At 36.7% G+C, this 17,171-nt stretch overlaps 1 protein-coding gene across 24 annotated transcripts in view; it reads right to left on the bottom strand.

The window, feature by feature from the left end:
• The window catches only part of Esrrg (estrogen related receptor gamma), a 556,652-nt gene that overhangs the window by 216,508 nt on the left and 322,973 nt on the right, over nt 1-17,171 (bottom strand). Inside the window, exon 1 of one of the 24 annotated variants that reach the window (XM_074048301.1) lies at nt 5,781-14,026. The exons of the other annotated variants lie outside the window; for them this stretch is intronic. Within the exon in view, the coding sequence (XP_073904402.1) occupies nt 5,781-5,836 (56 nt within the window). The 5' untranslated portion in view covers nt 5,837-14,026. Of the gene's footprint in view, nt 1-5,780; nt 14,027-17,171 lie in introns of those variants that run through there. 24 annotated transcript variants of the gene reach the window in all.

Here is a 17,171-nt window from a genome sequence, read left to right as displayed (position 1 = left end):
CCTTCAAAAGACAGAAGACTGTTACTACCACCCTCAGATAATAAGGGAGCTAACTTTGACTTGATAGATTGGTATATTTCTTATAAACAATAGCAGTGAAAATTTTAAAGTGTTATGCAAACAAAGAGGAAATGAATCTAGGAATTTAAATAAGAACATGAATTAGGACAAGGAACAGAAGAAGAATAGACAACAATTGTACAGCTAACCATTTTTTTCAACACTCAGATTTACTAAAGCAAAAATCACAGAACTCTAAACTTCCCTGTTACAATAACATTAAGTGTTTCTGAAATCTATGGTATTTATTATAGGAACATAATACTTATTAATTTTATTTATTTGCTTTTAGCAAAATAATAAGCAAATGTCATATTGATTTGGTGTAGATAAATGAAATTCACATTTTACATTTGTTTGAAAGCTCTCATGCTTTGCATTAAGATATATCTGTCAGGTCCAATTGTTTAACAAAAGATGTAGCCAAGAGCTATTTCAAAATCTTTTATTGGATATGGGCCCAACCCACTAAATTATGCATTTAATATCAGCAGTTTATTTCCTATTTTACAAATTATTTATGCTTACTAGATATTAAACACATGAATGAAAATGATTTTAAAAAATCAAAATCAGAAACAAATTGACTTACTAGATTACCTGTTACTTGTTTAATATATAGTAATTAAATCAATCCAGTTTTAAATTGGACCTTGTAAATACTCAAAATACTAATTCCAGGTTAAAATGATGCCTGACAAATTTAACTGGCAACTGACTGCTGAGAATAACACTTGATTGTAGAAATGTCCATGCCCAATGTTTATAGCACAACTACATGCTATGTATTTCCCTTTCCCCAAATATACATATTTCACATGCATGCTGTACATGCACACAAACACACTGTGTATATCCCATTGAGTGCTTTGGATTTTAAAGTGCCATATGTATATTTATTAATAGTGGTACAGATGAAGTGTATCTCTACACACATTGCTATGGAAGTAATAACCAACGGCAAAACGTACAACATGCAGTAAGAATGTCAAGCCACTGAGATGCTGGGTGTCATCCGTGCACTATCAAATACACACATAAGTGTGATCGGGGAGAGAGAGGCTAAATATTTCACTGTCAGAGAATGTAGAGAACTACAATTCATTTCTATCTCATGTGCTTTAGGACAATGACAATTTAATACAACGCCAGTGGATGTAAAAGAGATAAAAACTGAACAAACCAGGCCAATGTAATCAAAGATTTTCTCCAGAGAGCTGGCTAGGGCCGGAGCTCATCTGCACTTATACCAGATCTACGTCGTATTGTTTCTCTCTCCTATGAATTTGCTATGAAGCGATTTCAGAGCACAGCTTGTCTGCGCGATGACTTTAAAGTTCTATTATGACAGCTCTGTACTCTCCTTTCTTTTCTAAATGTTTGATGGGTGAGTCTAAAAAGTTTATTTGATCTTAATTGGTTTAATAAAAATCATTGCTATTCATTGCCACTTGTGTGTAAAGTATCAGCCATAAGCATGCCTTTTAATTTCTCTTATGAAATAAGATAAAGGAAAATCTTCGGTGCTGAACATCACTTCACAAGTAAAACAAAGAAATATTTTTGTTTAGTCCCTAGGTTAAAACAAATGTTGAGGAATTTTTCACAAGTGATACAGACTTGAGATTGGGTATTATGCCTACCTTCCCAAAGAAGAACGGTCTCTTCTTTGTCTGTAATTCTGGCAGGAGACAGGTATTGTGAAAGAATTGTTAAATAGAATCACAGAGAAGTTAGCTGCCCTCTTGATAAATAGCACAAGGTATTGAAAATTAATTGCAAAAGTATGGCCCAGCTAATGAGATGGTCCTTATCTTTTCCCAGCACAGGAAGCACAAGTATTTTTTTACTGGCTCAGTATTTTACAAAAATGCCTAAAGCATTATTAACTAAATAAAGCCTAATTAAAACACCTTAAAGACACACGTGATCATAAATCCTGGGATCTAGAATATTAAGAGTTAAAATTTATTTTCTCCAATATTTCCCTTCAAAAGCTTTAATTCTTTTCTTGTCTTTTTTACTTTGAAATAAACAACAAAAAAATTTCCTCCTGTTAATAATTTTAAAAGCTGAATTACAGTACCATTCTTTATGAGGTGGCCAATATATATTATAAGTCAGATTAAATCAAAGAAAATATCAAAGGCCGTCAATTTAGAATATTAAAAAAAAAGAACAATGACACCTTATTGGGGGGGAAACACTAGAAAAATGATCATCCATGCAAGAGAATTAATGGATATCCACAAGGGCTTTGCTAATAACATGGGTTAATTACTGCTGTAACACACTAGGCTCAGTAAAGAAAGCAGCAGTGCCATAAACACATTAAGATGAAAAACATCATCGTCAGATGAACCAACCAACACCATCGCCCCTGCCTCTGCCCAGGTAGTCAAAAGCTGTTTTCCAGCTCTTACTGCAAAAGGATTTTTAAACTCACCACCAACTGTGTACAGGGTAATACATAAATACCCTTACACAAAGGGCTAGGGAAACACAAGTGCCCATCCCTTACCACTCTCATTCAACATGTATGCCATTAACTCAGGAATACTTTTTTTTTTTCACTTACTGCAAGGAGAAAAAGAATCATATGTTACATAACACATATAGTCTGTCTATTTCAACTATGTGTATATATGTATACATATATACATATATATATATATATGGTTTGAGACAGGTACTGTGGTTATTTAATTCATAGAAAAGCAGAATTACTCTGTTCAATTCGATAATGCTATGGGCAAAGGTTATGAGGTTCTATAGCTTGAGATGCTCACCCTAATTGTTGCTGGTTGTCACTTCTAGTAATTTACAGAGAAGTCATCTGAAAACCTCACTTATACCACCTACCTTTAAGGCTGCAGATGTTTTCAACAGATTTATAGAGAAGAAGCAGAGAGGCAAAGTAATATAAGCTCCAAGTCTGGAGTTTGAGTATTGTTTTTGAGAAAAATTTAAAGTGTCTTCACAGTTCTCAAATAATATCACATCTTAAGTGACTCTAGCAGGCTCCTATCTTTCCTTAAAATGCAGCATCCACTCTAACTTAGACTTTTTTTTTTGTTATTTTGACTACAATTTTTTTCTTCCTGTCTATTTTTATCCCTCATATTTTGACATTATAGTATCATTTTTGGTTAGCTGTATTTTAATTTAGTTTAGCTTGTACTAAGAAGAGATGAGGCAGAGAAAGAAAAAAAAATCCTAAGACAGAAAGAGGGAGCCATACAAAAATAAAACTTGTGTAGCTCTGAGCAGGAATCTTAAAATACAAAACTGTTAAATGTTCAATGTCTCAAATTCAATGATCAGATTGAAATTTACTAAACTGTTCCCTCCTTGCCTTGTCTGTTTTGGAGTGTTTCAATTGCCTTTCCTTCTTCCAGCAGCTGTGACAACTGTTAAAACAGTCAGTAAAATTAAGTCCGCTCTATAATCCTGTAGTCAATGTTACATTTTAATCAGAGGGTGAAAGGGACTCATGTGATAAGCACCCTCATTTAGAATGATTAGGCTGACACATATGTCAGAATGAGCAGATATATTATTTTCATCTATTTATGCTATCAGCTATGACTGCTATTAAATGTGAAACAGGCATTCAAGCATTATGTTCTTTAATGTGTTGGCACATTTCCTAAAATAAAAAAATACATAGTTAGAGGTTAACATTTTAAGCTTTCTTAATGGTGGTCAATAAATTATATGAATCTTTTTTAGCAGGCTCCAAGGCAGAAATTGTTCAGTAGTTCCCTCGGAATCTGCACAACTCTGGTTTCATTTCTGTGTATATACACACGTGATGAGGTTTAACCCGGTACAATTACTATGAATATTAATAGCATGTATAAATTCTGTGGTTTATTAATTGAGACAGAGAGGCAGATGTGTTGCTTAGCGTTGGATCCTTCTGTCTGTCCAGTGAACCACGTAACCATCAGAACTGCATCCAGACAAAAAATCTGTATTTTTAAAAGATGACTTTTAATTGAGCCAAAAGAGAAAGCTAGTTTGAATCTTGCGCCAAAGCCAAAAGGGCATGTGCCCTAATTTCATTTAAATGCCTCTGCTTTTAAGAGGCTTATCTAAAGTAATTATTCAAATTAGCTATAAGAAGTTAAATTCAAGAAAACTACTTTAAAAAGAACCCTCTGGAAGATTTTTAAAGTTTGTCTTCTTTATTTATTTACAAGAGGAAGTTTCGAATTTGGGTGAGCTTGGCTAAGACATGGAGACAATTTTACTTCCTCAGTTCTACAGCCCAGGCGCACTAACCTTCGAACTATGCTTGTGGCCAGTCTTACCTTTGCTCCTTTTTCATTTTTATTTTCACGCATTTTAAGGTTGGATCTTCTGTCGAGTGTTTCAAACCGAGGTAGGCACAGCCTTTTCAATCTTTCGGTTCCTCCTAAATTCATCTCTTGGCTAATATCCTCTGTGCGAGTGTGGGCGTGCGTGTACGAGCGTGCATATACACACACTCCCTCTCTCACACTCAAACATAAGCAAGCAGCCACTGAGACTGCAAGTCACTTTTCCTCTCTTAATTATAAAGCAATGCCATGTGCAGTCACTAAGGACAGCTAGTGGACATCTACCCATAATGCAGTACCTCATCTCCCAGAGTTTCATATTTTCTTCACAATCTAGCGAGAGAAATGTTTGCCAAGTGCACTCTTTACAGAATTATAACAGTTGGTATCACTGTAACGTGAAGGCAGAGCACTGTAACTGACTCAACAGAAAGAGAAACCAGTGACAGCTTCCTTGATCTACTAATATTTTACCTTAACAGTGGGTTGAAATTAAGTTTATGACCTACTCATTTGCACAAGAATGTCTAATTTACTTCCCCTACCCGGCACTCACTCCCCTTCCACCTTTAGCCATCTAAATATATATTTCCATGTGCATAATGGTATTCTTAAGTACGAATTAACTACATTTAAGGACAAAAGCACTTTTCTCTATTTTTCTGGACCCAAAACATGAACCAAATCTACAATCTGAGCAGCGTCTATTTAAGAGCAGATTTGAAAAGTCATGACTGTTTCTTCTTTAGGGTTTTTTTTTTCCCCCTTAAATATTTATAATGTGTGAAAATCTCATGTTACTTAATGGACTGATTTGTCAGTTAAGTGCTGACTTCATGCTAACCATGCAAATAACATTATTCTAGCTCTGAATTGCATTGGGGCTAGTTTTAAAATTGTTCTCTGAAGGAGAATTAGGAAATGTGCAATTTTGCCTCTAACTCCGCGCGGTAAGAAATGACAGGGAGCTGAAAATAACTGTCAAGCTGCAAATACATAAGAGGCACTCAATAGTATAAATCATTTTGAATATTGTATTTTAAAACATCTTTCCTTGGGAAAATGGGTCCTAGTAAAAGATGCATTTTAACAGTTCACTAAGCATTTGTGCCAAGTGTCTATTCTTAGCACCTGAATAAGAAGTGACTGTCACACAGCTGTTTTACTGACAGTCACTAGCTTTGCCTCAAAGGTAACATTGTAGTCAGAGAACAATTCTGGACTTGGTGAATTAGGAGATCACCCTCGACACAAAAGGCACAAGACAGACACAAACAAGCACTGGTGCACACAAAATACCAGGGCATTACCTGACTCAGTGTGCAAGGCACATGCTGTCCTCCCCCCGCACGCACCCCCACGCCGAGTTTGAAAAGGAAAGCAAAAGGTACCTACTCTTCTTCGTAGTGCAGCGAAAAAGACTCAGGAAGGCAAAGTTCTACCGAATCCATGTGCGGCCGGCAACCATTATTTGTGCACCCCAGCTATAAATCAAAGTTTCCTTGACAGAGCACGGTGCAATTAACACAAATGTTCTCCTAGTGACAAGCCTATAGGCACGGCCAGTTGGGACCAAAGCTCTCACACTCTTCTAATCAAGGACTTAAACCCCGATTGGAGCTTATTAATATGAAGTAGGGCTTTACATATGCAGTCCCCCCGGCCCAGGCGCGCAGCCGATTGGGGGGCCTCTGCCCAATCAGGAGGGAGGCGACGGGAGGCTGCACTAGCGAGGGAGAGCGAGCGAGCGAGCGAGATTGCGAGCCAGCAAGCCAGCGGAGCCAGGCAGGTAGGCAGCGTGCACAGAGCGAGAGAACGGGTGAGCGGGCGAGCGAGGGAGCGCAGGGGGCTGGAAACGGAGAGAGGGCAGAGAAAAAGCCGGGAGGACCAGAGATATTGAAGATACTGAAATGCTCCCAATACAGCGCGCTCTCTCTCTTCTCTCTCTCTCTCTCTCTCTCTCTCTCTCTCTCTCTCTCTCTCTCTCTCTCTCTGTTTCTAGGATGCTGCAAAAGAAACATAAGTAATTTAACTCTCTAGGCACTGGAGGGCTTTGCCTCTGGTTTGCCACCCTAAGATCTATGTTGCTTTGAAAGGAAGAACTCGCGCAGACTCTCAGTTAATTTGGGAAAGGATTCTGTGGAAGGCAGAGAATTAAGTTTGTCCTGCCCTTCTCTGTGTTGCTCCACCCGGGCGGCTGCCTCCTCCGCGGTGCTGTGCTGTCTCAGTTGTTTCTAATCATGTCTGGTCAGTTGGATCAGAGGTGGAATGCAGTTTTACACAAGTATAGAAGAAGAAATACTGCACCCAAACAATTCGAGAGAATGTCTATGCAAATTAAACATTCCTGTACCTGATGCTTCTCTCTCTCTCTCTCTCTCTCTCTCTCTCTCTCTCTCTCTCTCTCTCTCTCAATATACAATACAGAGCTTTTCAAAACAAAGGTAAACAACTACAGGACAAATTGACTTCTTCAGTTTTGGAAGGGAGACTGAAGGCTGGAGGTTAAATACTACACTAAATGTATCTCAATGCATTTTGACAAAATAAAGACTTTTTATTTATTGAGAAAGCATTATTACACACTAAAAGTGTTCTTAACTCTATACTTATTTCAATATACACTTCTAAACTGGGAGACATATATTAATATATATGATTGGAGCCCAAATCTTCAGTTTCCAAATAAAACACAGTGTTTTTATTTCTATACATAATGTACACTCCATACTTTTAAAACAATCAGCTCAGATTTTGTAAACCTAGTCACTATAAGACCAGTTTTAAACAGATATTTCATGAAACCATGAATTCTCAATCAAAAGTGTTCCCCAAAAAAGACACTAATAAGAAGGAAACTGTTTTCCCTCTTACAATGGTATATCACCTATTTTTGATTTCCACATAAAGAGTATGCTATTTTAAACTCTTAAGTTTTTTTATTAGCAATTGTACATTGGAATAGACACCAGCTATTTATCTGGTGAGATAACTGCTACCTTACAATGAATTCTGATATACTTCAGCCCCACTGGTACCAACCTTCTGCATCTTACATCTTACATGATAGAAATAGTATAATCTTTGAGATCAAAATAAATCACTTCAGATATTCAGCATGTGTTAAATTCACTAAATCAGAACTCAGCTCTCTCAACCCTCTTAAAATTTCTAGGTCTTTAAAAAACAAAACACTAAAATAGAGCAGACATTAAAATTCAGAATATAAAAATGACAGACATGATTTGGTCCCCCCACAGAAAAAAAGCAATTTCCTTGCCATGTATTTAGCTGTATCTAAGAGAGGAGCCTTGTTCCTTTTATTTGTGCTCTCAATGCACACAAGTTTGGAGATCAGAACTCACATAGTAAAAATCTGTACTTGAGAATACTGTATAAAAGCAGGTAGAAAAAGCTTAATTACTAGTAGCATTATGCTGTCTATATTGTTAAATGTGAACTCTGCAATTAACATGTAAATTTGGTTGTGAGCAGTGAATTAAAAGAGCTTTGAGATGTCGAAGAAAATCCAAGCATTCTGTAGCCACCCAGGAAAAAAAAAAAAAAAAAGGTTTGTCTATTCAATCTAAAATGAAACATGTAATCAGTTTACAATTAAAAAAATAAATAAAAGGGCATTTTGCAAAAGAAATGTGATTGTTTTCCCCTAAAATACAATCAAAGAAATATGAAAGCTTCTACTACGTTACAAAGAATAGCATCTTTGGTTCATATGATTACTGTCCTGATTTTTGAAAAAACTAAAATTTTCAAGGTAATTAGTAGGCTAATTGTATTCAGATTTTTAAAAGATATAACCCCAGAAAAGTTTCCTTCTTATTTCTGTCCAGGAACATTTCTTTAAAAACATAAAAATTGTTTAGTGTACTCAACACTTATTAATAGACTCTAGGAATGCATTCTGACTTTGCACTTAAACATCACTTTGCACTGAATTCAGTTTCTTTGCTTTATCATGCAGAGAAAGAACCTGTTTATTACTCCTTCGAAATGGCCTTTTAAAGACAAGATTTGTAGTCAATTATTTACCAGTGGCTCTTAAATCATCACATGGCATAGAGGTGATTTTTTTTTTATTTCCCAGAATTTTCTTTTTTTTCTTCAGATACTTATTAGACCTTATTAGGAACCACTGCACTTCTCTAGTGTGTATTTTAAAACATATTTAGATTCATTTTCATGCATCAGTCTTTCTGTGCCCACAGAGAAACAAGTATAAACATGCATGGTGTCATCCCTCTGATCTTTCACTAACCATATTTCATTCTTGCAAGGTGCAGTGTTCATTGAGCTGGCTGTTTTCTGAACGGCCAGAAGTGAACTAGGTGTGGAGAGCTGCATATGTCCCCCTTGGGAGCAAAGTGTCACCTGCACAAGTCAAGGCCCTAAGATGCCACTTGCTGTCTTGAATCTACTTTAACCAACTTAAAATTTAAAATAGCATCTACTGCACCAGACTTGCGAGGGAGCTTCCATAATATTTTATAAACACATAGCTCAAGTCATCTCAAGAGCTTTCCCTAGTCAGTATTTTTTCACCTTGAAAGAGAAAGGAATGGCTAATCATACAAAATAAACATGCCACATATAATCTAAGCATAGACCTTCAAGAATCTACAAAGGATTTAGGAGAAAAAAATTAGCAACCCACAATAAATACATATTGTTAATCAGTATAGTGTATACACTTCACAATCTTACCACAAGGAGTCTACCCAAATCAGGAGAAACTGAGCCAAGCAAAAGGACTTCTGTCAACGGTGTCACAAAGAATATAAATTAGTTAATATCAGTCTACTAGTAGGCACCACACCTCCAGTCTATGTGGCATATACAGCCACAAATATCTGAGCAACTTCATCTCCAACTAAAGCACAGGCACCAACCACAGAATATACTTCATTTCCATTTGCAGAACAAGCAAAACTCAAGTAGGAAGGAAGATTTTATGAGTTGTAGATAGCAGTAATTTTATTATATTTCCTCAGAAGCATTTCCTAAAGTATCCTAATGGTGTTGGAAGATGCTGAGGAGAAATGTATTCTGCCTATTATTGTTTATCAATAACTATTTTTAGTTCTCACTTTCCTTTTCTGAAAACTAACAGCATGAATCTATATTTCAATATTTAAAATTCAATTACTGTTACTATTGAAATTTGTCATTTTATACTGTACATGTGCCATTTGTTAAATCTTTAAAACTAAACAAGGCATCACAAATTTAGGTTTTCAAATTATTTTATAATCTTCATTTCCGGATTTTTTCCTCAAGAACATAAACCTTTGAAAAGCTGTTCAGCTTTTAGAACTGTTCTTCTTGCTGTCTTTGAAGTATCATGTATGGTGTAATATATCATACTGTAAAAACCAAACCGAGACTATTACAAACTACTATCTTTAACTCTAAGAGAAAACTCACAGTGGACATCCCTGGGAAAAGAATCTTAAACAACATGCATAGAGGCCCAGATGTCAGAGTCCCCTTGTGAGCTGTGGCCTTGAACAGGTCCCCTACTCATCTGCCCTTGTTCCCTCATCTGCTGATTGGGATTCCTATCGTGCAGTAAACCTACTTAGGAACACACCTTTCCCACTAGAACACGCAGACTTCTTTCCAAGTCAGGATGACGACTTTGTATTACCAACAAACCTCTATCAATTCATCATACCTCATTTTCTGTTGCCTTTCATTTCTAGGGCACAGGCTTTGATATTTAAATTATTGTCTCGATTGGCAAGAAGCAATCATTTCTGCGGAAAGTGATCGCTTCCACAGAAGCACTAATAAAAATCTTGCCTTTTGACAAACCTCTTGTCCTATAAATCTATCCCATTCCCAAATTATGGAGTATGTATTAAAAAAAGCCCATTCTCTGGGGAACAATTCTCCCACCTCCCTCCATAACATTATCAAACTCTTTTCCTACTTAAAAGCAAAAAGAATCAGGGAGAGAAAGCAAAACTAATAGAGGCAATTTGGTTTCTGTTTAATTAATTCAGGATTATTTCACTTTCATTTTGTCAAGCTAATAATATACATGGTGAAATGTCAGTAAAAATTAAATTATAAACTATGGTAGCTCCAATGGGAAAACTGACTTTAGTTAGGTTGCATTTCCAACATGCTTTCTCCAGTAAAATACCAAATGCATTTTACGGTATCCTTCAAGTTTCCTATAATCTGCATGGCATGTATTTACAGAGTAATAGTTAACATTTTGAGATTATACGTTAATGAATGAGTTGCAGTTATGTTCTTTCCTGAATGTTAAGCACCAGGAGCTAAATGAAGAAAACATTCAAGGTCAATGTCCCATTTTAGACCTTTTCAGGCAGCTGTAATATTATGATAATCAAGCTTAAAATATTCCTATAGAAAGAGTAAATTAGCCTTTTCACTTGAAAGATGATTATGATAAACAATAAACCTAAGAGAGGACAAAAACCCTATTTTTAAAAGCTGCAAATTGTTGACTCAATCATGTGTGTGATAGTGTTGTCCAAAATAAAAGGTAGATTAACTCTGAAAGGAAGGAAGAAGAGGAGAGAGAGAAGCAGGGGAAAGTAGAACAAATATGACACATTTCAGAGTAAGCAATACATGGTTTGATAGCAGTAAAGTGATCAACTTACTCAGCTTAGCTACTCCATTAAGCATAAAGTACACTTGAGGCTCTGTGAGAGTGAGAGTGTGTGTGTGTGTGTGTGTGTGTGTGTGTGTGTGTGCATCTCCATGAAACATGAAAAAAGCACAAAGTATTTTTTTCCCGATGTATAATGAATGTTTAATACAATCTGAAAGCTCTCTTTTCCTATTGCTTCCATTAACCCTTTTCTCCAGATTTTCAAAGAACTAGTTAGGAAAAAAAGAAAGAAGAGAGAAAGAGAGATTAACATCTGGTATCCACGTAAACAGGTATAAAAACATTATTACACTTCTAAAAAACGTTAAAACATGACATACTTCGAAGATTCCATTTTATAAATGAATATGCTTGATAAAAACACATCTCCCTTAACCAAAGCTAATTATTTGGGGATGTATTTGTCATACCTGGCAAAAGTCAGGAACTAAAAGATCCCATAGGAAGGCACCACAAGCTGTTCTGAAGTAGGCCTTGGGTCAGATTCCAATGACCTGGGATAAAGCTTCGGGCTAGAATTATTTCACCCATAGATGCCTGTTTCCTCAGACAGCAAATGGGCATAAAGAAAGCAACATTTAGAATTGCTATGATGACTAAGCAAGTGAAACTAATTTAGTACAGTGTCTGGCCCTAGCTAGGGAAGCCATATGTCCTGTTGGGCCAAGGCTATGGTCTGGGCTAGTTGTCCTAGCCTAATCATTTACAGTAGCCTCTTTGTGCTCTCAAAAGTGTCCCCTGTTTGGATAATAAATTGTATTGTCATCCTCCACATAGTGAGCCTTCCATAAATATTAGCAGTGTTATTTTTAAATCTCACTAACTAAAAGAAGAGACATGAGAGAATGGTAGTGTAATTCAACTGGAATCCATCTTGAACTAGAGTTCAGGGTACTTAACACAGAAGAGAAAATGAAGTACACTCTTTCCCTAGTGAGAATACAGGCAACTTTTACCATAAGTTGTTATGAACTGCTTGCTACACTAGCACATATACATTGGCTCAATGTAAAGAGAAGGAGCAATGAATGGTGCGCCCCTTCAAGCTGTCATCATGTTTGATGAGGAAGACAGACTTAGGAAAATTAACCGATTCTGCTGACTCTCCAGAGAATTGTACATTATTTCCCAGGAAGAAAGGGAGAGAGAAACTGCTTTTACTCTTTTTCTCTTCCTTTAAGAAACTTCTTCCACATCCCTCTACCCTAGCAATTTAGTCAATAAGGCTGTTGATTTTATTACTATCCCAAGAACCAGCTCATTCACATTGTAGCTCTTTTGATCAGATATCCCAAGAACTCAATTTCTTCACAAGGCTTTGCTGTTGTTATAGTCAATGGCTGTTAATCTATGGCAGAACAGTGAGCCTGGGCAACGGGGAATTACAGGCAGAGAAAGGCCATAGGGATTGAGTCCAATTTGGTCAACTTACCGGTAAAGAAAACAAGTCTCAGAATAGTTAAGAGCCTTAACTCAGGTTACACTTCTAGGTAGTAGGAAAGCTCATGTTAGAAAAAGATTACACTTCTTCCCTTCAGAAACCTCTCAATTGTTGACAATATCCCAGTGCACAGAAAAATCCCTAACCAGTAGTCCTTTCATAAACACACTTTTTACTATCGGATTCAGTTTTTATTAAATGATCACTCCTTTCCCCACTCCAGCCTGATCCAACTAATCTGTGGAGCTGGGACGGGTCTGAGTACAGTCGCCAGAGCCAGCAATGGAACTCAATGAGTACTCCTGACAATGGTTCTAGGAACGCAAAGAATATGTCCTGGATGAATGAATGAATAATGACTAATATTATTACTTAGTTAATTATTATTCAGTTGAGGGAAGCTACCAAATGCTTAGAGTAATACAGGGAAATTTTAAAAGATAAGACAATTTTTAAAAATGTAGAGGAGGAAGTTGGTAGAAAAAGATAGAAGAATAAATGTGAGGCCCAAGTGTTTCAGCACTTCATCATCATTTATTCTTCGATAGCTAAGAAAGAACAATGTGGATTGGTTGCTTTCTTCCTCTTTTTGTCATTTTTCTATGTTTGCCAAAGAGTCAAATTGACTAAGTATTGGATAATAAAAAAATATTATGAATACAAAAGCAAATAAACAAAGCAGCTACATGAGCACCCTTAATAAGATACTATGGAAATATTTTCTCATTTAATAGGGCAACAAATGCTTTTAAAACTCTCAGCTGTGTCTTAAAATCAAGTAATTTTTATCAAAACATTCAAAATAGCCCTTGTATGCCATATAAAATTTGCTATACTAAGGATTCTTGGTACTTTTCATTCTGTAAAGTTTTCTTGGGTTAAATGTTGACAAGGATCCCATGAAGAATGACTAGCTAGCTCCCATTTCTCTGAGGTATTATGCAAGAACCACAGAAAACACTGGATACTTTCAGAAAGGGGGTAGATTTCACTTCTTATGAGGGAAATGAAGAAGAGAATGAATTAATCAACAGAAAAGACAGAAGAGAAAGCCTTCGGCCTACTCTCTAACTGATGTACTCCCTTTAATTCTTTAACCAACTGATTTATTCCCTTTAATTCTTTAACCAAGTCCTTTATGTTTTGTTTGATAGGTTCATCCCAAGAGCAAGACCCTGATGAAAACATATCACATTAGAGAATGTCAAATGTTATTTCTAGAAAACCACACTTTGGATTCAAAAGAGAAAGAGAAAGAATTCCTTTCCCATTTCCCATGTAGATTAAAATAACAGGAAGGGTAAAGGGGGAGGAGGGACCTGAGTATGGTACTAAAAGCACTGAAATCCTGGGGCCTCTTATCTCACCTGTCGTGTCTCACTAAGTACAGAGCTATTTATATCATGAAGGTTTATCCAATCAAAGCCTATGTTGCTGAAAAGCAAATAGCATAATTAAAGACCCCATTTTTTTCTAGAGTTTAGTTACCACTTGAATTAGAAAACTAAATAAATCAAAGACAATTTTCATTAGTGAGAAAAGAAACTTAATTCACTCTTCGATAAATGAGAACTTTAAACAAAGAAGTAAAATTTAACAAAGGAAGATTTTTTTTAAACTTTTTATTTTTAAAATACAGCCAAATAGAAAAGTTTAGCAGTTTAGAACATTTCAAAATTATAATCAGTTAGTGGAATATATAATATTTGGCTTACAAATTAACATTTAAAAAGCAGTTTCACATGTATATCTTTTGCTTCCCACAACCATCCTGTTTGTGTCATGCTGAAGCTATATCATAACCATCACCACCACTACCACCATCATCACTATCACCACCATCACCATAACTACCACCATCACCACCACCACCATCACCATTACCATCATCATTACTACCATCACCATCACTATCACCACCACCACCACCACCACCATCACCATCATCACTACAACCATCAACATCACCACCACCATCACCATTACCACCATCATCGCTGTCACCACCACCACATCACCACCATCGCCACTACCACCATCATCACTATCACCACCACCACTGTCATCACCATCATCACTATCACAATCACCACCATCATCACCATTACCAACACTACAACCATCATCACCATCACCACAGCCACCATCAACATCACTACCACACCATCATCACTATCATCACTATCACCATCAAACACCATCATCACTATAACCATCACCACCATTACCACCAGCAGCATGATCATCATAATCATTATCATTCCATTTTAAACATGACAGAACTGAGGTCTACAGAGTTTATCTGATTGACCAAAGACATTCAGTTGTTATGTTGCAGAGTCAAGACCTGAGTTAATTTTTTTTTAAAACTCTACATCTTCAGCACTTCCAATCTCAAACTGCTTCCTATATATTTTTTTGCATCCTCTTGAAAGGACACACAGGGAGTACAGAAGAGCATTAACAAGGATGCACGTTTGTCTATCAGCAAGTCTTGTTTTAAGAAACGTGATAAAGCAGCTCCTAACAATTCCAACTCAGAAAACATGCATCTTTCAGTGCCTGCACTGTACCCGCCCTGTGTCAGTTCCCTGGGATAGGTGCACATAGATTTGTAAGAATTTAGAAAACAAAAGGAAGCCCCAGCTCTGCATCTCCCTGCTCTATCATGGATTTCACTAAGGAAGGTTCACTATAGCTCCTGTTGCTGCTTTTCTGCTCCCCACATTTCACAGTCATGCAATTATCTAGTCATTCTAGATAATTCTAGAATATCTATACCAGCAGACCAAGAGGCCTAGAGAAAAACAAAGCCATTCTTCATGAAAACTGAAGCAACAATAGCCTCCCAAAATTTAAATTAGATTTTCAAACAACAGTATTTACGTGGAAGTTTTTCATGGACTCCTTAATAAAAAAGAAATATGATCATTTCATAACATAGGAAGGAAACACCTTTATAAATGTTAGTGTTTCCTTCAGAATAATTCTATTCCTCTCTAATCTTTCCAGAATGCAGTAGAAGGGGATTTCACTGTATAGAACCAGGTGTTCTTGGGCCTGGCTACATTATTGCTAAGAAGATCCTGGAAGGAAACATGGCCAAATTTCACTTTCTCTATTAGCAAAGATTATTAAATGAGACAATATTAGCTTTAATGGGCTCCTTCTGTGGTGAGAGCTTTCCAGTACTGCCCAAGTTCTACCCCACCACTGGCCTCATTTCCATCGATTGAGCAGTTAGAGCTATTCAATTATTCAATCCCAATCAATATTTTGAGATGTACCAAAATATAAACCTTCTTGTTTATTTTTAACAGATTTAATTCATATGCTCTGACTGAGGGAGAAAGTTGCATATTTATAAATAAACTATGTAGTATTGCAAAGACAGTTTACTTTTCCCTGTGATTCTGGCTCTCATTTAGTCACCTGTAGTATTTAGCAACACAATCCACAGAGTGGATTCTCAGATGTCCCCAAAGCTGTGAAGCCTCCCACAAGTACCACTAAACAGAATCAATGGCTCTCTCCTCGTGCCCCATAATGCTTTGCACTAAATTATCTCACTGGTTTGTGTCAAGGTACCATGTACTTACATCTTTCTGTCTTCTACTTAGTAAACTTCTTGAAGGCCTTCAATCATCCAAGCTGTACCTAGCACTGTAATCTGCCAGATGCATTGCTGATTTGAACAAAAATCATTTACTGTCATGCAGCTTGATTTTTGGTGAACGTCAATGAAGAAATCCTGTCAATATTTTAATGGGGTTAATATATTTACTCTTTCTCAATTAGCTACTCGCCACCTGAAACTTGTTTTGACTTACAAAGAAAGGAATGTTCTTATTATTGAATCACACTCAGTCACCCATAGATGAAAACACAATAGCTATCTTTTCCAATATTCGTCTTTTTCTTAATACAAATCCTACCATCCTCCATCCCCCACCTTCCACTGAGAGAACCTGTACAATTATTTATTAGGTTCCAGTCCTTAGCATCATACAAATAAAGTGACATGCTTGGGTGGCCTTGACTAGTCTCAATTAATGGAATGATGTGCTTAAAAGTTTGCTTTCCTAGGTCACTATACTCACTCCCATTTGAGAATGAAAAGAACAGAAAGGAAAGTTCCCAAGTAGTAGTTACTAGTTATATATAATGAGTAGTTTTTCTCGCCTGATAACCCATCCCAAACCTGATGCATCAAAAGAGAATTTTAACCTTGATATTTCTTCTCTCAAGTTGAATTTTAGGGTAAGTGTGAAAATATAATCTCTGAACGTTCTTCCGCCTCTTCCAGGGAAGTAAATGCAGTAAAAACCACAGCTGAGGAGAAATGGCTCTCCTGGGTCAGATGTGCACTGGGGCCAAGAATTTCATCTCACTGGGCTTCAAGGAATGGGACTGAAGTATGGATCTTAGACAAGCAGAATCTACATGGACTGGAAGCTGGTTATAAGTGCAAATTCTAATCCAGGTGTGGTGTGCATGACTATAATCCAGCTCTCAGAAGGCAGAAGCATAAGATTGTGAGACTGTGTTTTAAAAGAGAAAGAGCAAAAAAGAGAGACAGAGATAGAGACACAAACTCTCAGGCCTCATCGCAGAACTACTGCATCAGAAACCGTGTAGACAGAGCCCAGCAACCTATGTTTTAACAGATTGTCCTGGG

This window comes from Castor canadensis, chromosome 11, assembly GCF_047511655.1.
Source record: "Castor canadensis chromosome 11, mCasCan1.hap1v2, whole genome shotgun sequence".
NCBI classification, from domain to species: domain Eukaryota; kingdom Metazoa; phylum Chordata; class Mammalia; order Rodentia; family Castoridae; genus Castor; species Castor canadensis.
Note: the sequence above shows the minus strand (reverse complement) of the source record. Positions and strands in the feature narration are given on the sequence as shown.